The following is a 22973-nucleotide window of genomic DNA, read 5'->3' on the forward strand; positions in this document are numbered from 1 at the left end:
TAATGGTCATTACCCAGCCCTCGGCTTCCGAGCAGGCTGGGACGGTCCCCGAGGAGCATGAGCTTCTTGTCGCAGCACCCTCAGCGCCGGCACACGGGACTGGCAAGGAGGAGACGGGCAGCTATCGGGGATCCCTTGGGGATGGGGACACCAGTGCCCGTGCCCCAGGGACAGCAAGGGGTGCCTCGGGGGGGAGACGTGGCCCCGAGGGCAGACGACTGCTGGCCCCTGCTCTCTTTTTCTAGAGGGACAGGGCGCAGACATCTGGGCACGGGGCTGCCCGGCCCCCTCTGCCCCTCCTGGCACCCCCTGCTTGGGGACCGCGCTCTTCCCCCCTCTCCCACGCCACCCTGTCCCCAGCACCTCCCCACGCGGTGCTCGGGCACTCAGAGCAGGGGACAAGCCGGTCCCAGCTCAGCCTCGGGGGCAGCCTCGATGCGCTTCAGCCGCCCTCCCCAGCCCTGCCCGCTGCGGCCAGGCTCCGGGGACCTTCTCTCCGCGCCCTGCTCCAGGCTGGGGTGGGGAATCTAGATGGAAGGAGGGATGCTCTGGGGAGACAGAAATCCTTGCTCTGGGAAGCACATCAAAGTGGGGTCACGCTGTACAGGGGTGCAGAGGGAGGGGCGGGCAGGGGGGGCGTTACTTGGTGCCCTCGTCTGGGTTGCCTTCGCCATCTGTCTTCCCTTCCTCCTCCGTCTTCTGGTCGTCCGTGTTCAGCCTCTGCTGCTTTTTCCGGCGCACGCATTTCACCACCATCAGCACCAGGATCACCACGGCCAAGAAGCCGCCTACAGAGGCGCCCACGATGACGGCCACCGTCGAGTCGTGCTTCGGGGGCTCTGGGGAGACAGGGCACGGGGCTCAGGGCAGTCAGTGGGAGCAAGGGGGAACAGGCAGGGCTCAATCCCACCGCCGGGGAGCAAACCCTGCACAGGGAACGCAGGGTGAATCATGGAATAGCCTCATAGAAGGCAGGGCAGAGAGCCAGCCTAGCACCCCCGGGTGCCCGACAGCAGAGGGGACCCCTCTACCGCTTACCTTTTGTGAGCACCTTCAGGCTGATGCTGGCATGGCCCCGGTGCCGGTCGGGGGGGTTCAGGACGTAGCAGTTGTAGGTGCCCTCGTCCTCCAGCTGCACGTTTTTGAGGGTGAAGGACACGTCGTACTTGGTGGGGTTCCCGGTGAACTCCACCCGGTTCCCAAAGCGGTCCAGCTGCTTGTTCATGATCTTCGTCCGGAACTGCAGGAACTGGGCAGCCCGCGTGGGAGAGGAGGTGAGACGGCGTTTGGCACCCCCTGTGCTTCCCAGGCAGCCCCCCTCCCTGCACATACAGCCCAGCAGTGCTCGCTCAGCTCCCCGAGCAGCAGGGTCCCTCCTCAGCTCTGCCCACCACAGTGGCCAGGGACAGTCTCCTCGCGGTGCTTCTCCCCGCTCTGCCCTGCTTCTTTAGATAGTCGGTTGCTAATTTTCCCTATGGTAGAGGAGGGCCAGATAGCAGGAGCATACATGAGGAGAAGGCTCAGGACCCCAAGGAACGCACACGACTGCTTCGAGCTGGTCCCAGGCACCCTTCTCAGCAGATCCCCAGCCCCAAGAAGACTCACCAGCTCCTCAGAGCAGTTCCCGCACTCCTGGTAGGTCCAGTTGAGGGAGAACTGCTTGTTCTCCACCTTGTAGCAGGAGTTGAAGGTGCAGGAGAGCTTCACGGAGGAGCCATTCAAGGCATTGATGGTGGTGGGAGCCATGACCTCCATGCCCAACCCCGTGGGCGCTGCCACAAACACAGAGAGCAGAGACACAGATGGGTTAGAAAGGGCTGAGCCGCTCTCCCCATCCCACCTGCTCGCCAGCCGGCCGCACACAGCTTACCCTGGGGCCTGGGACTGCCCTTCGGGCACATCCAACGCCATGGCCAGGCAGGACCAGGGTTTCCCCGGGCAGAAGCGCCAGGGGGACAAGGAGGGAGCAGCCCCCAGCCCTGGCACCGTCCCCTTGGCCCTGCTCTGCAAGGGCTGATGACCCCTCTGTGCCATGCCTCGCCTGGTTGCGCCCGGTGCTCGGTTCTGCTGACTCCAGGCCAGCCCTGCTCCTTTGCCACTTAAACGAGGCTTTCCCGCTGCGGAATCGATGCCGCTGTGCAAAGGGCGGAATGCAGCATCAGCATGCAGGGCTCCGCGCCACAGCCGCGGAGAAATTTATGGCTGCGCTCATCAGATTTCCTTCCCAGCAGGACGCGCTACGGCGGCGAGGGCTGGGATCTGCCACGGGCCAGCCCCTGGGGGCTGCAGGGGGAATGCAGATGCTCCCCCCACCCTGCCCAGTGGTGTTCACGCAAGGATTCTCCAGCTGGGAACGACCGGGTCGAGATCTCGGTCACCCCTGGGGGGACAAGGCTAGTCCCTGCACCTCCGCCTTGCTGTGGCAGAGAAACGAGGGCAGCGATGGGGTGTCTGTGCCCTGCTCCCTCCTCCACTCCTTTCCTGCAGCTCCCCTAGTCCCTGCTGCCCCAGCAGCCCCCGAAACCCAGTGCCTGCACCCAGCACCTTCTCCCCAGCCTGCAAAGGGGAGGGTGCGCGTGTTGAGACAGGCTCCTGCGCAGCCGTCGAGCTGCAAACTCCAAGGCTAAGCCCCGGGAAGCACAGGGATGCAGAGCCCTGGGAGGGCTGCTGGGATGAAGCTGTAAAGGGGGGGCTGTGGCACCCCACAGGACAGGGACACTGGCAGCCGGTGCTTTCCCAATCACCTCACCTCTCCCCTCTGGCTGCCGCTCTTTGCTCTCAAATCCTCTTCCCGAGGTGCTCCTGACTCCAGCCCTGTGGCCAAGCTGGGTGCATGGCTGCTCCGCTGGCTAATCCGCTCCGTCTGCAAGCAGGGCAGGAAAGGGGCCAGGCTCTGCAGCCAGGGAAAAGAGGCTTTTCCAAATGGCAGGTCTAGCTGCAAGGTGCAAACCGGCAGCACCCCGAAGCCCTCTCTCTGGGGGCAGAGGGCTGCCCTCTGGGTATGGCAGCCGTGGGGACCACCCTCCATCCAGCCCCACCGCACTGTGCCCTGCGTGCCTGCGGTGGGGTGGCGTGGCTTTGTGCCACGTCCTTGGGGCACCCCAGGGCTCTGCAGAGGGCTGAGAGGCCACCAGGAGCCCTCCCAGGCTCCCCAGCGATGGGGCAGCTCTGGCCGGGGCTTTGGCTTGCCACCGGGTCCGGCAGGACCATACCGCAGGCGGAGGGTCCTCACGGGCAGCCAGGACATCGTAACATGTGCCACCGGAGCAGCTATGTGCCCCGGTCCAAACTCTGCCACTGTCCCGGGCACCCAGCACTGGGGGACAACAGAGTCGGGGAAAGGAACGGCTAAAATCCCTGGGGCCCACTGGCCAAACTGTGTCCTTGGGCGCTGCGCACGCTCCCAAAGGCTCTGTCGCGCTACTCCCTGCGCCCGGGAGGCAAAATGACACGCAGCCCCCAGAGCAGACCTCGCCGGGGCTTTTTCTCTCCTCCGTTTCCCAGGCTCTCTCCCAAAGCGAAGGCAGCCCACCGGGAGCTCCAGGACAGTGCGAACAGCGCTTCAAAGAGGCGATGCGCTCCCGTTTCCAATCGATACAGACCCAAACCTGCTGACACACGCTGCTGGCGGCGGGGCAGGGCAGAAATGCGGAGACCGGGGTTGCCCCCCCCACCCCAAGCAGCACCGCCAGCCCAGAGCCCGCCGCCCCAGCAGCCAGCCACGCACCGCAGGACGGTCACAAGCCACCCGCAGCCCACCAGCCACCGCCTCCCCAGCAAGGCAAAGCCCCCACTGCAGCCCACAGCCCTGCCCGGCACGCAAACAGCCCCGCTCCTAGGGGGAACCTCCAGCAAGGGGGATGCATGGCTTTTTTCTTTTTTTTTTTTTTTTTTGAAAAAAAGAGAAGATGCAGTTGCAACATACCCCCTCCCCCCCCCCTCCCAGCCCCATCCTGCCTAAAAGCAGGTCACCCTGGCTGGCGGGTTTTGGGAAGGTGCATCTCGGACCACCTCCATCCCCGACCCTGCGGCACAGCATCTCCGGCTGGCTCGCTGCATCCCCAGGGACAGGAGGGGCTTCTCGGGGCTGGGATGTGGGGAGGGGGCTCCTGGCCAGAGAGGGTGTTTCTCCCCAGCCTGGGTGCTCTCCCCTGGCAGCCGTGTGCATGCAAGGGGGTCGGAGTCGACACTTACCCAGCGAGAGGAGCAAGCTGAGGCCAGTGAGGAACAAGGTGGGCTGCGGGAGCCAAGCTTCCGGGCTCATTTTGAAGGACTTTTTGTGTGTGGAGAGGACCTGGTGTTGGTGTGGATTTTGGTGGTGGTGGTTTGCTTTTTTCGAACGCCCGGGTTATTTGCAGGTGACATATAACATTAGAGCTGCTTTATTTCCACAGCCTAATATGGCTGGCTGGAACCCTGCTGGATCGAAAAAAACCCGTAAATGCTATGGTTGGTGGATTTCTGCAGAGGAAGTGGGAGGGCAGAAAAATTTTCCCCTGAACGGGAGGCGAAGGCTGCCGGCGCTCCGGCTCCGAGGTCCAGTCGTGGGCTGCTGTCACCCACCGTCTCCTGCAGCGTGCGGAGCCTGGGGCAGCCGAGGAGCAGGTTTTTGCTGGGAGTCCCTCTATCCCGGCAAACTTGCCCTTGGAGCAAGCAGCACCCAGGGCTCCTCTTCCCCATGGGAGGCCAGGATCCAAGGGACTTGACCCCGAGGGCTCCCCTGGGCCCCTTCAGCCCCCCGGTTTCAATGGGGCCATGCAGATGTGTCACCTCTGCCCTGCTGGAGGCTGGCGACCAGCCCCGCTCGCCCCATTCGCAGCAGCAGTTCCCATTCCGGAGAGCCCAGCTGGGCCCCAGGAACATCCGAAATGCCCTCCTAAAGCCAGGCAGAGAGCAGAGGGGCTGATGTGGCCCGGGAAGAGCAGAGGGGTCCCAAGGAGGCAGCCTGCACGGTGTGCCCCGGCGGAGGCATGGCCAGGGGCAGGCAGCCTGCAGTGGGTAGAAGCGTTCCCGAAGCGCCTGCCCACTCCCACGCTGATGCGAGGGCAGCCCCCTCACGTCCCAGGGGTCCTGGACTCCGCCGGCACCTTCTCCCTTCCCTAGCAGCACACTATCCCAAGGCAACACCCTCTCCTCATCCAGCCCTTGGGATGGGGACACCCTGCCCAGCAGTAACAGGGCTAGAGAAGGTCTTTGGACCCCTTCACATCATCGGTCAAGGAAGCCTTTGGGCCGTGGACTCCAAGCCTGGATTCAGGCTGCAGAGATGGGTTCAGGAAGGAGACAACACGTCACCTCAGAGAGCCGGTGACGGCAGCTGCTCAGCCCCATAGTTCTCGTGCCCCGGGACGCAGGATGGAGGGGTTGCTGCTGCAGCATCAGTCGGGAGATAGGCGAGGGGTGCCCTGGAGCCAGAGCACGTCTCAGTTCCCGTGCCCTGGGGAGGAAGGGACGGGGCAAGGGGGAGGCAGGAGGGATGCAGAGGTGCTCAGCTACCTGACCAGCTTCAGGAGGGGAAATGGGGCAGCCAGGAGAGCAGGCATCAGAGAAGAGACCGAGTGAATATGGGAAACCCGCTCAGAAAACAGGCTCATTGCACACACAGCACAGTTTCCCACCCACGCCGGGCAGGCAGAGCCCACGCTGCTCTGCCGGAACGGGGCCCACGACCCCGCAAAGACAGCAGAGGTGGCGTGTAAACCCTCTCCTTCCTCCCCCGACACCCCAAAACCGGCTCCGGGTGCCGTTTCTCCCCACAATCCTGTTACTTGGCTTCATCCAGGAAAAGAGAGTAGGGTGTCAACGTGAAACCAAGGAGTGCAGCGGGAGCGAGCTGCGCTGCAGTCTCCCATCCAGCCCAGGCGGGTGGGAGGTGGTCCCCAGGCTCCCTGCTGCACCTGCAGGTGTCAAACATCTATATATAGTGCCGGAAAAGAGCCAGAACGCCCCGAAACGCTGCCTTGGAGGCCCGGGAGGGGGTTGCTGGACTGCCCCCCCCCACTCCCCCGGCCACGGCAGCCTGTCCCAGATATAGGGTGCACGCAGAGATGCCCACCCGTGGGGAGCGGTTGGTGCAGGGGAGACACGTGTGAGCAGATGCACGTGGGGGACCCCGCTCCCCGCCATCCCCTGCAGAGCCAGGGCCGCGGGGGGGGGGGGGCTCGGTGCAGCCCAGGCAGGTCCCTTCCTGCTGCAAAGGGAACCCCTTCGTGGCCCTTTTGGCTCCACTGCTCCCCGGAGCCAGCGGGGCAGGCGTGGGTGCCATGTGCGAGGCTGCACGTGGGTGCGAGGGTTCCCAGGCCCTGGGCCAGGCAGTTTTTGGCACACTTGGACATCACACGCTTAAGCAGGAGGCAAAAGGAAGCCAGGAACAGGCTAGACTCCCTGAGTTTTATTGTCTCAGAAGATGCCATTGGCACGTCCGCACAGCTCCTGCTGCATCTCCCCCTTGGTCCCCCTGCCAGGCTCTCCTTGGAGATCCCTCTCTCGGGACCTGGAGCTGCATGGGCCAGGACGAAAGCTAGAGCGTGGAGGCTGTGTCCCCCTCCAGAGACCAGGGGACAAGAGCCAGGGAGACACGTCTCTGTCCCGGCAGACAGCGGGGTGGGACGTGCCCCAGCAGTGGCTCTGGCATGGAGCGCACGGTGAAGTGACACCGCTTCTTAAAGGAGGGGCTGCCGGCAGCAGAAGGCTGGCCTGCCCCAAGGAACAAAGCCGTCTTGCACACACCTACTGGCTCAGGGGCTCACATCCCCCTATTTCCTCCCCTCTGAAGCCCAGGGAAGCGTCACGTCTGGTAGGCTGTAGGGTTCCTGGCTTTGTCTGCCCCCCTGTCTCCCCTCTCCCATCCATTCTGCCGGGATCACCCTCTTGGCCAGCTCCACGTAGACGCCGTTCTCCTGGAAGGGCGAGGAGCGCTGCAAAGAGGAAGGGACAGGGCGTGAGTCTCGCCGCAGGTACCGGAGCTGGAGTGGGCGGGAGGCAAGGGCTGCACGCTGTCGGCGTGGGGAGTGAGGGATCAGGCCCTGGATGCCATCATCCCGGGGGGGCTGGTGGTGTAGGGGGTCACAGCAGCCCTACGGCTGCCCACCCTGCCCACCCCTGCCACAGCTCGGGGTGGCTGCTCGCCTCCTCACCATGGTTACGTAGGTCTCCTCGGCTCTCCTCTTCTTCCCTGCATCCTGCTCAGCCTTGGGTAGCTCAGCTCCAGGGATTGAGGAGTAGAGTGCTTCCTATGAGAGGGAGATCGGGACACTTGGAACCGAGCAGTCCCCAAATACACGAGGGCCTTCTTACCCCAGTCACAGGACTAGCACCGCGAGCCACGGCCGTGGCTGGCCAGCGAACGGCACCTCGTGCTTGGCCAGTGTGGGATCCCCTCCCTCAGCATCCCCAGTCCTACACCCCGTACACCTCATGTCAGCGATCCCTGTATCCCGAGGATGTACAGCCTTAGCTAGCGATGAGACAGCAACCGTCCTGTGTAAGGATGAGCCTGGCCCAGGACCCCATCTCCCCCCCCGACAATCCTCTCTGCTCCCGGGGTTCCAGCGGCTGCAGGAGCATTTGCTCCACCAGCGCCTCCTCTTAACTGCAGACCAAACAACACGGCAGGACCTCGGGCTCATCCCAACCACTGCCCACGCACGCAGCCGGCAGCACGGCAAGGAGCCCACAGCTCTCCTGTGTGCGCCACGTCCCTCGCTGGGGGCGGGTGGTGAAGCGAGGGCACGGCTCCGTGTGTGCACAGGCGGGCACGCTCGGCATCTGCCCTGCAGCCCTGCGGCGCCCCATCCCTCCCCTTCTCCACCTCTCCTCCCTCTCTCCCCTTCTCCACCTCTCCTCCCTCTCTCCGGTGTCCCAGGGCAGGGCAGGGACACCCTCCCCTCCACACAGCTCAGCCTCAGCTCTCACCTCTGCTTTGTTCTTGCTGCCAACCTTTCCAGTCCTCTCCAGGGCCGTGTTGGCTGCAGACCTTGAGGGAAGGCGACAGCAGCGTCATCTCCAGCAAGAAGCATCACCTACTCCTCCTGGCCCTGCCCTCCCTTCTCCTGGGACACTGGGATCCCCTTTCCACCTGCCTCAGCCAGGCCAGCCCTGCTGCTGGCACACCGGGAGCCCAGGAGGTTTGGGGGCAGAGAGGGGACCAGCCAGGGCAGTGTGACACGGGAGGGCAAGAGAAGCCTGCGCCCCAGTGTGGGCAGTGGCATTACCCCGGGGTGATGAACCCTCTGGTTCCCGCAGCTCCAGCCCTGCTCGGGGCAGGTCAGGCTAACGCTTGGCCAGGGAGAACGGTGCGGGAAGGATGTAAGGAGGTGCTTTGCTCGGCCCCACGAACACACAGCTAGAGCTGGTACCTCTTCCTCAGGCAGAGTCCAGCCAGGAAAGCCAGGACAACAGCCACGCAGCAACACCCCACAATCACAGGCCAAAACCAAGCGTCTCCTGGGGCTGCAGCATCCTGGGCACGTGCTGCTCCTCGTTCTGCTGGGGAGACACAAAGGCAGGGGATGGTACACACAGGGACCCCCGGCCCTACTGCAGAAGCACCGTGGTGGCAGGTCCAAGAGCCCCCCGGAGCCTCTGCAGCCCCTCTGCGTGGGGCTGAATGGAGAGGGGAGCAGTCCCAGGGCACATACCTCTCTGTCCCATGGGGCTGACGTGCAGCACCGTATAGTTCTTGAAGATGCTGCTGTTCTCGAACAGCCGGATCTCGCACACGTACGTGCCGCTGTCGTTCACCTGTACGTTCTGCAGCTGGATAGAGCCATCCCAGCGGGAGATGTCCCCTTGCCACTGTACCCGGTCACGGAAACGGCCCACAGGGACGTTACGGTTGCTGTAGTAATAAAACACGATCTCCTCCTGCCAGGGCAGAGACAGCATCAGGTGAACGGAGCCCAGTGGAAGGGCACTGCTCGAGAGCTCTCAGATCCATGCTATCTCCCTCTCCCTCCTCTGCACACGAGAGCCCAGCTCACTCCCACGCTCTCGGAAAGCCCCAGGAGGCAGCAGCCAGAGCTGTGCTTCCCCTGCGGTGCAGCGCCACGGGGAGCGATGGAGATGCCCCGCCACCATACGGGGGAACCTCCCGCCTCTTGTGGCCTGGGCCAGGCGCACGGGCTTCCCCGCAGCCTCCCGAGAGCAGCAAGGCTGCCCGGCTCGCCCTCCCCTGCCCTGCTCCACCACCCACCCCCTGGTCCCGACCCACCTTCTGTGTGCCGGGTCCCGCCATCCGCAGCCAGTCCACCTTGTCCATGGTCCAGCCCTCGGCCACCGGGTCTAGGAAAAGGCACCGCAGCAGCACGGAGTCCCCGGCGCTGGCTCGCAGCTGAGGCTCCACAAACACCCAGCCAGCCGACCCGCTGCCTCGCTCTGCCAGGGACAAGGACAGCAGGATGAGTCCAGGGAGGATGGCCAGATGCAGGCTGCCTGTCCCCATTGATGTCTCCTCTCCAGAGAAACCGGGGGCTAACGCCACTGACCAGTGCAGAGCGCAACGGGGAAGCCCTGCTCCCTGTGCGGGCAAAGCCTCTCCCCGACCCCTGCTTTTGGCGTGCCTGGGATGCGGGGCAGCACATCCTCCCGGCCGCCGGACCGAGGGCTGCGGCGCTCGCTGAACCAGCCAACGCAGAAAGGAAGTGGGGAAGCACAACCCCAGCCCTCCGCGTCTGCGAGCCAAGGGCTGCAGCTCCGGCGGGGTTGGTCCTGTGAGTCACCGGCTGGGAGAACCAGCGCCGCTCTCATCTGCGCCAGGCCAGGGGCAATTCAACCACTTCACATGAATTTCAGTTCCTCTTCCACAACCTGCCCATTTGGCTTCCTCACCGCTTGCTCACAGGGCTCCCGACCTGGGCTTGGACTTGTCTGGCCACATAACTAGTGCTTAAGGTTTCTAGAGAAGCCGGACAGCGGGTAAAAAACCAAAACAAAGCAGAGGAACATCAAAGAGCACAGAGCTGACACAACCAGCACGAAGCAGCTGCCGGCACGGCGGGCTGCAAAGCGTATGGCAGGAAGGGGAAACAAGAGGGGCAGAAAACATCCCAGGAGCTCGTCAAGAGAAACCCTGCACGCCCCAGAGTCCGCACGGGCAACGAGAAGAGGGGCTGGGGCTCTGGCAGTTGTTTGTCAAGAACTGGGTGAGCCGATTCAGCAGGGAGCTGCTCAGACAGGTCGACTTTTCCTGGTGGCTTAGCCACTCTGCTCACTCCGTCCACAAGCCACCGAGGGCTGGGCCCTGGCAAAGCACCAAGTACTTGTCTGATGCCCTGTAACTAATAAATGCAACACGCTACAGCTTCCCAAACAGGTTTCTTTGGGTCTTGACCAGCTGTGGAGCTGAAAATGACAAATATTTGCCAGCGGAGAAGACCGAGAGAGCCAGTTGCCTCCAGGCGAGCCAAAATCAATACCTTGGAAACCCTTCCCTGTATTTAGACTTGGCAAAGCAGTTCTAGTTCTTTCAAAGCCTCGGAGTCTGGCAGAGTAAGCACAGGATTCCATCCAGGGATGCCGTTGCAATTTGAAGCCTATAGATGCGTGAGCTCTGCAGGAAGGGAAAATGCAGCACCCAGAGAAGTCGCTGGTACCCAGGAGCCCACTTACTGCTGCCAGCCCCGTGCGCCTGCGAAACCCCAGGGAGTTCTCACCGCAGGAAGAGAGAGACGATGGGTCTTTCGGCAAAAGGCAGAGGGGAAAGCAGGCAAGGGCAGTAAAACCACCAGAATGACTTACAGCTTACCCAGCCATATCAGCACTAGCGTCAGGCTCAGCAACACCTTCATCTTACTCAAGAAAGAAGAGCAGAGGTGATGGGCGCATCGGTTTTCCCCAGGGCAGGACACCAACAGCCTGCAACCGAACTGAACCGCAAGATCAGAAGACTTCCTTCAGTCCTTCGGAGAGGGACAGGATCTTTGCTGCCTGGATTTTAGCCACTATCCCAGCCGGGAGCCTGGCAGTCAGTGAAGCACAGACCTCAGCTGTGCCTCTGGTTTGAGACTGCTCTGAGCCCTGGAAAGGAAGAGAGAACAGGGGGGAGGGCTCAGCACCTCTGCATTTTCCCCCAAGTACTGAATCTTTCCGGTGGTTTGGGGGTCGAGTCTCTAGCATCTGAACCGAGGCGTTCATAGATGTTAACTCTGCCCAGAAAGCAATGGGATGTTTTTTCTACTACGTCCTCAGAGAAGTTTGGTCCTAAAAACCACAGACCCCTTGCTCTAGAAATAACCCCCTTGCTCCAGGGTGCTGCACACGGTGAGAACTTCTGCCGGAACCCTTCAGGGTCTGTTCAGACAGTGCCAGGTTGGTCACTGTATTCAGTTTGACCTGCTGCACCACCTCTCAAAAGAAAGGCAACGTCTCCTTTCTACACGTTGTAGACAGACCCTGCAGCCCGAGGAAGGACTGGCTGTTACCATCAGGAGCGCACCAGCCAGCGGTCACGCGTGGATCACAGGAGAGCAAAAGCCAGCACCCTCTTGCTGTGTCTCTGCCCCATGGTTCAAAGCTTTGCTTGTTCAAAACCGATAAACGTATTTAGGGGCAAAAAGTTATGGGGAGAAGCCCTCCCGCACATCGCAGTTGAATTTGAGGCTGCCGTTACCAGCACTTGTTTTCCAATACGTACGTTTGTGCTGCTGAAAGAGAAAGCCAACGAGAGACGAGTCATCTCTGAAATCTTGCTGGCTCCTCTCGTTTTTCCTCCATTGTACAAGTCAGAGGATCTCTAGACCACCTTCAGTAAGGCTTGGAAGGGGAAAAGGTGCCGCATATTTCTCCCCAAGAAACAGCTATGAAAGGAGTTGGAGTAAATACAGAAGGTAAACATCTGCCACTATTGCTATCACTCTCGGAGATCCTTCGGCGCCGCGGGGCAGAGAGCCACAGCCACAGATCTGTGCTCCCGGGATCCCAGGTTTGCTGGGGCAGCACCGACGTCCCCGGCACTCCTCGCAGAACCCATGGGGACAATAACGCCAGGCTCAAAGGGCAGCAGGGAGGTGAGAGGGGACGTGCCAGCTCCCCGCACACACCCTGGAGTGGCAGGAGCACAAACAAGGAGCGGGGAAGGCCTCCCCTAAGAAAGCTTCCACCTCTTTACGTGGCCAGGCATGTTTGCTAATTCCTTTTTCTTTCCAAATGCGTTTTTTTTCTCAGCAAAGGAAGCTCAGAAACACCCTGAGACAGGCTCAGACAGGGACTGCAGGCCCAGAATTAGCTGCTGGGGGCCCCACGGGTCTGTTCTAGGCTGAGAAACAGTCACTAGGGCTTTCTAGTCCGCGCGTGGCATTGCCCGCAGTCAGAGATGTAAAACCGCCTCTGCCCGTCATTGCCTTCCCCTTTCCACAAACAAAATCCCGAGAGGCGGCAGCAAGCCTTCTGGAAACCTCCCAGGTCTGCCTTTCAGGCAACCACGACCCGTTTGGGTGTTGGAGGCGGGGGGGAGAGCTGTGCGGTTTGGCTGCACCCTCTGCCGTGACACACTTTGTGCACGGGCGACCTACAAACGCAGCACGACTCCTGCCGAGCTCCGGAGCCCGGGGCTGGTGCAGCGCATCTCGGTGCGGCAGGCCCAGAGCAACCCCCCCTTCCCAGCGACGCTGCCAAAAGCTGCAGAACTCAGCGCTGCACCCTCCCAGGGCCACCCCCGTGCGGGTCCCAAAATAGGAGCCAGCTTAAAAATAAAGCCCTCGGCGCGCAGAAGGCTGCCTGCTGGCACATCCACAGCCAGAGCTTCAAACGCTCTCTGTTTCTGAGCTGCTGAGGCTCCGGTCCTCGTTTGCCATCAAATCCTCCCTGGATTCATTACCTTATTTCTCAGGAGAACTCCTGGCCCTGCCTGGGAAGGTAGGGGTTTTTGCAGGGTCCCCCGCTGCGGCAGGCAGCAGCGAGTGGGTGCTGTGATGCAGCAGCTGCAGGCAGCACCCACTCACCCAGGCTGTTCTGTAGATTACGGTGCTGACATTTCCAAATCCTTCCACAGGATAATTGCCTTTACTAAACAGATTGGGGGGGGGGAAAAATACACAGACACCACACTGCCTTCGCATTTTCCTGCTTTTGCACATGGCATCTGAATCCTCAGCACGTCGTTGTTGCCCTAGTTCTCTTTTCAGGAAAAAACAAAAAAATAAAGTAAATATTATTGCAAAAAACACTCACCTGGGGTGGCTTGGGACAGTCAACTTGTCTCTTGCACGAAGGGCTCTTCGGTGACATTAGTCACTGCCAATTATGGCAGCATCAGAAAGACTCAGCTGCTAAATCATCTTGAGGTTGAATGTGCAAGAGCTTTGTCGTACTTACCATTTCTTTGGTTTCGAGTCTCTTGTTTCAGGTTGAGCGTGGTGGTCACTTTCAGCTCGCAAGAGGAAGTCACGAGCCAGACTGAGGCGGTGACAAATGAGCGTGCAGAAGGGGCTGTTAGGGAGAGGTGAGAGCTACAGACGGGGGTGCCCCAGAGCGGACGAGGGGTACACAAGGAGAAGACACTTTGCATGTACAAGACGTGGCTCAGTCCGTGGCGCCAGACTTCTGTGTGCCGAGTCAAGAACGGAGAGATTCTTGGGAAGGAACCCTTTTGCTTCCTCCCGCTTTGTTTTTTGGGATGGGAGGTGGTTAAAGCACCACCACTCCTGCAGGATCTCGTCCTGATGAGGCACCAGCAGCACACACCGCCGAGTAGCTCGGCTCAGCCTCGCTGCCGGGGGCCACAGGCATCTTACGGGAAAAAGGGCCACCGTCACCACGCTTTTCAGTGTAGTCGGCCGCTGCCTTTGGAAACACACACGAAATACACAGCGGAGACCGCTTTCAGCTGCGCCGCCCCTCATCAGTCACTTTGAAAGCTAATTTTCATCCTTCCTCTTCCTCTGGAGTACCACAGCAATCACTGTTCTCTACCCCACTACCAATGGTTTCAATGGTTCACAGAGCAACTTCCATACAGCAAAGGAAGAGAAAGTGAAGTTTCACTCATGCTCGACACCACGCACGCTCCAGAACGCTATTACCTTCAAGGTGACAATTTAGCGTCACACCAGAAAGCTTTGCCCGGGTTCTAGCCCCATTTGCAGAGGAGTCGCAGTTGAAAGCACACGTTTTGCAGATAACGAGTAATTCATTCCCACAAGGAACTTGAGCGATGTATTACTGCTGAAAGGGGAACGATAAAACCACTTCCTCCAGGCTGCGCATCCCACCAACATCCTTTCTCAGGAAAGTTTTGGTTGGGAGAGACATTGCATCACCAGGAAGCACAAGCTTTTTAAATATTATTTTACAGGAAAAAACCTGTATTTCTTTCTGTGGAGACATGGGTCTACAGCTCACCTGCTCTGCAGTCAGGAACTTCAACACACCTGTAACCTGGCAGCCATCGCAGAGCTGCTAGAGGGGGCCTCAGTCCGTGCTCCCTTTGGAGTTCAATCTGTTCCCTGAACACCTTTACCCATCACCACATGACAATTTCTACAGCTACGTAAAAACGCAGGGCGGCAGTGCTACGAGTTCAACTGTATTTAGCCAAATAAAGAAATCCACAGCCCAGAATGAAAGCAAGCAATTTATTGGTAATGGCACATCAAGGTCAACAGTAAACTTAAACCACGTGTATAAAAGGAGAGAATTTGACCGATGCCACATACAGAAGGGAAGCCGAAAAGAGCAGCTACTTAGGTGCTGAGCAGACACAAATTCTGCTGCTCTCTGCCATCCGTTATTGGACAAGAAAGAGAAAGTACTCTTTCTTAGTGGGCAGTCATGATGCGTGTGTAGCTGTGTTCCTAGAACGGCACCTAAAAGAAGAGAGGAGGAACACGGCTGTTCTTCTGAACGTGGAACATCCCTTTGGACGCTGCTCGAGTCAGTGGCTGAGGTAGATGGGGTTATGTTTCCCCAGACACAGAGTCCCCATTTATTTGCATTTCGGATTTTTAAAAAAGTAGTTCTATATGAATTGCGCTTCACTGCTACAAGTAGAAGGAGATGTACCGAGGAACGCAGCTGTTGGACAAGTAATAAAAAAGAAAGGGAAGACAAAACTCAACAGTGTAAGGTAACACCGCTGTGCAGATGGTGTCTTAAAAATGGAATCGGCAAACAGTAGGAACAAAATGGTGATCCTGTAATTAAGTGGCAGATTAAACCAAGAAACAGTTTAGAAATCAGCAGGTTCCCTTCGCTCCAAGACAAAGGATTCCACACACCAACATAATCAAACTGTTTTAAGTCCTTTGCAAATACATTCCAAAAAAAATTGAGAAGAAAAGCTTGCCAGTGTCCAATGATAATGACCTTCGAGAGCTGACCTCGCTCTGGCGTAGCCTGTGCTTCAGGCAATTCGAATTCAAGGGTGCAGGAAGGGAGGGATGTCACCAGTAATAAAGGAAACAAACTCGCAAGTAAACTAAGGAACAGGCATTGTCAGAGAGCTGGTAGGAAACAGGCTGGACAGCTGTAGGCACTGAGGTATCTGTAGGCACTGGAGAAGTGAGGTTAAGACATTCTTTTTTTTTCCCCAATAAATTAGAAAGATTTGAAAAATCATTATTTTTTTCTTAAATAAAAGTGAGTTATCCCATCGGCATTATTCTTCCAATCTCCCAAGATTAGAGCAGGTCCTTCAATCTGCCCTGGTTACCCAGCAGCCTTTGTCCCTATCCAGCCATGATTTTCAGTGCGGTAATTTTGTTCTTTAGCCGAAGCTTTGGTCTTCCGTCATCAGTACGGGTCTTCCTCATCCGTGTCCTATACGGGGAGCATGGAGAGAGAAATTGAGACTATGTACGAAGACATGAACCAAGTAATGATTTCAACGAGATTTGGAGTCAGGCTTCTGACAGCTTAAACGCTTTCCAAAACCCTGCTGAGCTTGAATAAGCCACAGGACTTGTAGCTGTATGAGCACTTCCAGCTAAATCTGACTTATCACAGGTACACACACAAATTGCCACTGTCTTTTAAGAGAAGTAGCAGCTAAAGCTCAAGTAAAAGACAAACAATAAACTGCCATCTTCTTAAAAAGCACCACTAGTCCCTACAGAGGAGGTCTGGAGCAGCACAAGTTGTTGTTTTTCAGCTACAACCAACCCCGTACTCTCAGATCTCCATCGTCTATTGTTTTAACCCCAGTGGCATCCCCGCAATCCAGCTCTGCAGCTCTTGACTTGAAAGCAGCTCAAACGTAACAGCTCTATAAGGGAAACCTCCCCAACTTCCCAGCCATTGTAAGTCCAAACAGATTTTCACTGGCCTTGCAATTTTCATTATTTGGTAACGTATTAAGCACGAAAAAGTACATTACAGAAACCTCAAAGATGTAAAATCATTGAAGTGAGTGAGACGGGATGCTCAGAGCCTTGGTAAGCTAAATATTTCAGTATCAGAGAGCAAAGTACCAAACAGATGACAAAATACTCAATACGAAAGCAGCAGGATTATAGCATTCAAATTTGCCTTCTCTCAAAGGATGAGAAGACATTTTTCAATTTTTAACATCTCCAACTGTCTGGCAGCATTTGCCTCACCAAACTGGGGCTCCCATCCTCTCCCATCTCTCCGCCTGCAGGAAAGCAACGGTGCCTCCCTGCTCCCCCACGTCACTTGCGACAGCCTTTCCATCTCCCATGGCAACTCTCCCTTTTCCATAAAGAATTTTTTGCTTCCCACACCTGGCAAAACTCTCTTTCCTGTACTGCTGCCTTGTAACTGCTGCCTTGTAACTGCTGTGTCTTACGTAGAATTGTAAATATTTCATACGTAACTTGTGTAATAGCTCGGTTTTCATTGTGTATCTAATAAAGCGCAGAAACCATCAGCACACACCTGTCTGAAGGCTCACGTGTTTACTACATTTTAAATCGCTGACATTAGAATAGTGAATCAAGCAACCCATATTTAAGTCCTCCTTAACATACTTCCTGACCATGTATGAAAGATGTAAAGGTGCGTCTGAGGTAACCTTGCTCTGTAGGACAGCAGGAAAAAATGAAAACACTCTCAAATTAGGCATATTAGTGAGCTTACTCTGGAATGCGCCACGCTTACAGCCGTGGCTGCTCATGCCAGCTCACAGAATGTAGAGGCACTTTTTACAAAACAAATAACAGCAGAGGACAAGGGCACTCAGTAGTCCCAGCACAACACATCTGATTACCAGAAGCTCGCCAGCAGGGTAGCAAGACAACAAGCAGAATTAGAAGACAATCACCACAACAAAACAAACAAAAAGCCAGAAACAAACAAACCACAAGAGTTGAGCAGCATTGTGACGAATGCAGTGCAAGTAGGAAGACCTCCAAAAAGGAGGCGAGGCTGCACACTACCATCTTTGCAAGAAACAGAGGGGACTGAGGTATCACTGCCTCCATTCCCCACCACAGCACTGTCAAACCCCAAACTGCTTTTGCAGAGCCTTTAAAGAAATTATGCAGCACGGTAGCTAGCACTTAAAATTCTGAATTTTCATCTTAGAATATCAGCTTTGATTTCATTAAAGTCAAAAGAAAAATCAGTTTGGCGGATCTGAAGACAAATTCCCCTACCAGTAATGCTGCACGACCAGCAGCTCACACCCCCTATAGCCCGTACGTGGAAAACACCAAGAAGCATACGCTTGGCAGTTTGGGACACTTCTTTGACATCCAGAGGTGTCATGACAAGCCCTGACCACTGCTCTTAGCACCTCTTCTGAGCACCAAACTTGACAAAACCACTTATGAAAACACCAGCTTTCACTTACCACACAGTTCAGGCACCAGTTTCTGAGTTTCCCCAAGCAGCTGTCTTTCTCCGTACATTCAGGTCTGCAGGAAAAGCAGAGGATTAGGCTGGACTTCTATCTCCTACGGACTGTGAATTCTAGTTCTACCACACTGAACTGAAGGCTTTTCACCGTGAGGAAAAGCCCTTGACTCTGCACAGCAAAACCAAAAAGAATAAAGAATGTCAGGTCCCTTATTCTGAAGGCAGACATTTGACTTCAGTGCTGTGAGGAATACAAGAGTTGCTATTTGGCTGGCAAATCTCACAACACTAATAAGAGCATCGTACTAAAAACCCATTCTGCAAGAAAACGTAGTACTGAGTTCATTGTAAAAACAGGTGCAGCTCCAGCAGTAGCAGCGTTACCTTAATGTTCTCACTAGTGAACCTTTCCCAAAGAGAACCCTCTCCAGTTCAGAGGGGAATTCAGTCTCTGAGGCTCACTCAGTACCTGCCGCCTCCACCCAGGCCATCACAGGGGAGCCCGTTACCATTATTCAGTTTCTTTTGTTGTTCCAGATACTTCATACCAAAATGCAACATAAAGCCCACATAAGCAAAATCTCTTGCTGATTTAGACTGAACTAAATCTGATTGCAGAAGTGAAAGATGGTCTAACTGCTTCAGTTCCACGGCCTCACACGAAAAGGGGAATGTACAGCACTTGGTTCATGCTCCAACTTGGGGATTTTCCAAAGCTTTCCGACCGCTGGCTAAATTATATGGAGAAGTAGATTTCAGTGACTGAAATGCAGATGCTGAGAGCTATGAAATGAAGAACAGTGGAGAAACTGTCCTTTCGCCTGTCTCAACAGGCCAAAGCAGAAATACAGGCTTTAGGTTCCAGCCAGAACTTACTCATCAGACACTTCGATGGAGGATTTCTTACAGCCGGATTTTTTTTTCTCCTTTAGCACTCCAAATTTTCTTCCCATCCTTACCAACAGGAGAACAACCACGATGATGGAAGGGAGAAACACTAAAATGGAGAGCAGCGTCGCTGAAGTCAGCTGGAAGGAAAGGCCTGCAGGAAAGACAAAGAGCAGCCCAGCTGGACCAGTAGGAAAATACAGCTTTCTTAAGTCTCCATGAGGAACGTTCATCCAGGACACAGGTTGCCAGTCTTTTCACATAAAGCACAGAGCTGGCAGATCTGACATAGCTTGTCGCTGAATCTGTAGGATTCCTATCACGAATCCAACACAACCGGGTGCTTTATATGCAAAAAAAACTACAAAGGCAGGCAGGTCACAACATAGTTCTTCCAGCCTGTCTAAGCTGCAAATTCGGGCAGGTCTCACATGCAGGGCAGATGAGGAAACTAAGTATTACTGAGAATCAGTGTTTGTGACATGTCAGCTATTTTTAGACCAGTATTTCCTAAATGTTTAACTTGTTCTACTGCTGTGATATGTGGAGACAGGAACTCCTGAACATATGCACGCTTTTGATTTCTGTTATCACCGCAGCTTCCTCTCTCCCTTCCTCCCCACAATAAATTCAACGGTTCTCAATGTGTTTAGCTCAGGAAGACGGGCTGAGGTAACTCTTGCTGAAATTCTAACGTGGCGCTCCAGGGAACCCATTTCACAGGTGATGCTCAGTCTCTTAGATCCTAACCAAGCTGCGATGCAGCTGTGTCACATAGATGAGGATCTGCCATCGAAATGGAGCCCTTACCTCTCTCCACAACGACCAGCATCGTCTGGGGAATGTTATGGTACGCGTCTGGAGGGTTCCTCACGCTGCAGATGAACGTCCCGTTGTCACTCATTACTGGGTTTTGGATAGCAATGGAAGCATCGCCCTTGGCAACATTCCCAACCCAGGATATCCTGTCTTTGAACTTGCCCACTGTTGTTGGGTATGGAACAGACTGGTAATGAAAAATCTAAAAGGAGGCAAAGACAATTATTGAGCCAATAAAACACTTGTCTAAGAGAGCAAACTAAACTACTGTTTAGATTGTAAACAGAAAGGAATACACATTAAGATATCAGAAAAAATACTTCTTATACAGGAGACTTTTTCAAGTTCCTATTTAATACTTTTGAGTCGGTCCCATTTCATTAGACCTTCAACGCTTTTATCTACCAGCCTCAAGCTCTCGGATGTCATCATCACCATTCTGACCAACTCATTCCCTTCTGCAGATTTTCAGCTGAGAAGCAGAGCAGGCTCCTTGCCTCGTGCAAGACAGAACATTGCAGTTCTTCAGGTTTGGGTTCTTGCACTTTTGCCCTTTCTGTCCTACGAGTAGAGACTGAGCAGACCTTGCTTCACAGGAGCGGCACCCTTTTGTTCCAGATACAACACTCCTAAGAGTTCAAACATTTCAGGCAGCAGAAGTCACTGATAATCCATGAAGATGTGCATTTCCTGTTTCCACCTTGAATGAGAGATTTCCAGTGGACTTACCTATTTATGCTTAGATTTAAAAATGCTGTCAACAAAACCAGCAAGTAGCAGCTCATAAACCCTAGAGGCTGCCGTCATCACTGTCTTCAGACTGTCACTGCCCACATTTTCTTAGCACTCCGAGGTATATCAGCAGTAGACAACAGAACTGCCAGGGTGCAGCTGCCCTCAAGAAAGCTACCGATCAAATGCTTTAGTCATTCTATACACAGCTATAGCATACAACGCAGCACTTGTGTCGAAACCCAGTTTATCTACTTTATCGTCATCATGCTGTTATATATTTACATAAAATATTTCTGCACAAACAAAAGCAATTTCACAAGGCAACAATGAGACTCCCAAACCCCAAAGTGATGAAGAAACACAGCAAGGCAAACAGAAAAAATATCATCAGATTTTCAGCATGCACGGAGGCCTGGTCAGTCTCCACCAGAAAAAGACTCCCTGTTCCACTTACTGTCTCCATCTGACCGCTTGTGAAAGGCCGGTACGTCCAGTCTATTGTCAGGCTCTCAGTGATGGGAGAACTGGATTTGAATGAACATTTCAGTGTCACTTGTTCACCAACAAAAGCTCGCACTTTAGGACTGACTTTAATTTCCAGGGAAAGAGCATTGCAGACACCTGACGGAACAAAAGGCAAGGATTAGATTCTCGTTATCTGTGAGGCACAGGAGTCACAATGTCCCAAAGGTATCGATGCATGTGCAGCTCAACCACAGCCCCAAAGACTGAAGGCACACTAGTGACCACCTCCCTCGTGATGAAATTTAAAGAAAAGCACACGACTTCCCTAACCTATTCTCTGTGGGACTGGAACTAGCCCCGATTATTTATTTGGGCTATACCACCAAGAACCTATAGATATTTAGATGCGGAGAGAAAGAGCTGAGAAATCGCATCAGCTGGCTCTCTGACAAGTTGCAAAGTGCCAGCTTTAGACTGCTTCAAGGCAGTTCTAGCTCTGCACGTCTTGCCCCAGAGTTGATACGGCCAGTGACTTGCACAGGCACCGGTTCAAGAGTCGCCCTGAAGCTGCAAGTACTCTTACTTCTCCTTTTCAATGTGCGCAACAACTTCTGCCTCATTCACCTCCTGCGATGCTCCAGCCAGGGATGAGGGCAGCCTGCCCGGCATTTAGCAGGAGCATCGCTCAATTCCTCCCTTTCACAAATCTCCTGCTCCTGGCTTATGAAGATTTATTACGGTGACACTCTGCCCGAAGTTCTGCGCCCATTGTCACAGCTGCCTCCTGTGCCGTGCGGGTTCAGAAGGAGCAGGCACAGATTTCTATTCGGATTTGCCGGTTCCTCTGCAAGTTTCTGGCACCGCACCCCTGTTCTACGGCCGCCAATATAAAATGCGGGGGGGTTGACACCACGCTCTTTTTGCTACCAGCTGAAAGCCCAGAAATCCCGAGTGCAGCAGCTGGACCTTAGCAAGGGGAGCAGAGACCGGGTGAGGAAGCGAAAGCTGCCCGCCGTGCCCGGCTGAAGGGGCTTCGTTCCGCCCCCCGCCCACCACCGGCTCTCCCGTTCAGAGACCCGCTCCCCCCGGGGACAGCAGAGCCCCGGCCGCCCTCTTCCCCCACAACGGCCCTTCCCGGAGGCTCCGAACCCACCACCTCCCCGCGGACCACCCTCCGCCGCCCCCGGAGCCGCCTCCCGGGCAAGCCGTGCGGGGAACCCAGCCGGGCCCTGCTCGCCGGGGCCGCCCCCGGAGACTGAAGACCCCGCACCCGGCGCGCCCTCGGTTACCGAGCAGAAGCAGGATCCCCCGCAGAAGGAGGAAGAAGCCGCCGCCGGCCGCCGCCGCCTCGCCGCACCCCATCCCGGCTGCGCTCAGGGCCGCAACATGGCGGCTCACCTGCGGGCTGCGCAGGTGAGGGCGGGAGCCGCCCCAAAATGGCCGCCCCCGGTCGCCATGGCGACGCGTCGCCCGGCAGCGGAGGGCTCCGGCCCGGCCACCGGGCCCTGCCCTCTCGGGGAGGAGCGGGTACCGAAAACCCCGGGCCGCCCGTTTCTGGGTTACCCGGCTCCGGCACTTTTCCGGGCAGAAAAGCCCTCTCGGTTGAGGGGCTGAGGGCGCAGCAGGATGATCCTCTGTGACACCCGCACCGCTCTCCACCAGCCGCGTTTATTGATGGCACTCACGATAGAAAACCAAAACATACAAACAGATAATGTGGCCAGCACATTACAGGCAGAGATATAAAGTCATAAAGACACTCTTTAAACAAACAGGCTGATGTTGTCATAGAGTGATACAACAGAATGATAGAATGCTTTGGGTTGGAAAGGAGCTTAAAGACCATCTCGTGCCGCCCCCTGCCCTGGGCAGGGACACCTCCCACCAGCCCAGGTTGCTCCAAGCCCCCTCCAACCCGGCCTTGAACCCCTCCAGGGATGGGGCAGCCACAGCTTCCCGGGGCAACCTGGGCCAGAGTGAAAAATTCCTAAATCTCCCCTCAGCTGGAGAGCCGAGGGGAAAGGAGGTTGGCGTTGGGATGTACCGGCAGAGATGGAGCGGGGAGAAGGAGCTGCCGAAGGGCAGCAGAAGGCAGTGTCCTCGCTACCACCGTTACCAAGCCTACTGAAGCTGCGGGAGATGGATATGAAACACACACCCACTGGTAAACGTCATCCCTAGTAAGAAACAGTACACGTTCCCCAGACTGTAATACTTCCCATTTAAAGCAGCAAAGAGATTTAAAGTATGTTCCAGCAACCGGCTGCTCCTCTGATCCCTCGCACAGTCAGTCTTCCTTTTAGTGTCATCAAAGA

The 22973-nt window shown here is 56.0% G+C and overlaps 2 protein-coding genes across 2 annotated transcripts; both read right to left on the reverse strand.

The window, feature by feature from the left end:
- Positions 1 to 639: 639 nt before the first annotated feature.
- On the reverse strand, positions 640 to 4365 carry SCN2B (sodium voltage-gated channel beta subunit 2). Its single transcript, XM_074162476.1, has 4 exons — positions 4195 to 4365; positions 1606 to 1772; positions 1039 to 1249; positions 640 to 839 (listed from the first exon to the last, which is right to left on the reverse strand). The coding sequence occupies exons 1-4, from the start codon at positions 4262 to 4264 to the stop codon at positions 640 to 642; spliced, it is 648 nt and encodes a 215-aa protein (XP_074018577.1). The 5' UTR covers positions 4265 to 4365.
- A 10192-nt stretch (positions 4366 to 14557) lies between these two features.
- Positions 14558 to 22115, reverse strand: LOC141474561 (myelin protein zero-like protein 3). The gene is given in 8 exon segments (XM_074162508.1): positions 14558 to 15753; positions 17747 to 17810; positions 18628 to 18793; positions 19450 to 19660; positions 20648 to 20814; positions 21948 to 22023; positions 22025 to 22081; positions 22083 to 22115. Coding segments are annotated over 8 exon segments (801 nt in total). The 3' UTR covers positions 14558 to 15726.
- Positions 22116 to 22973: the final 858 nt, after the last annotated feature.

Source organism: Numenius arquata, chromosome 22, assembly GCF_964106895.1.
Source record: "Numenius arquata chromosome 22, bNumArq3.hap1.1, whole genome shotgun sequence".
Lineage (NCBI taxonomy): Eukaryota > Metazoa > Chordata > Aves > Charadriiformes > Scolopacidae > Numenius > Numenius arquata.

What these genes read in the sequence shown, in the direction of transcription:
- SCN2B (XM_074162476.1), bottom strand. Translation starts at nt 4,264, where the DNA reads ATGAGCCCGGAAGCTTGGCTCCCGCAGCCCACCTTGTTCCTCACTGGC. An exon ending in CAGCTTGCTCCTCTCGCTGG is followed by an intron (nt 1,773 to 4,194) that starts GTAAGTGTCGAC and finishes TGTTTGTGGCAG; the next exon opens with CGCCCACGGGGTTGGGCATG. An exon ending in CCTGAAGGTGCTCACAAAAG is followed by an intron (nt 840 to 1,038) that starts GTAAGCGGTAGA and finishes CTGTCTCCCCAG; the next exon opens with AGCCCCCGAAGCACGACTCG.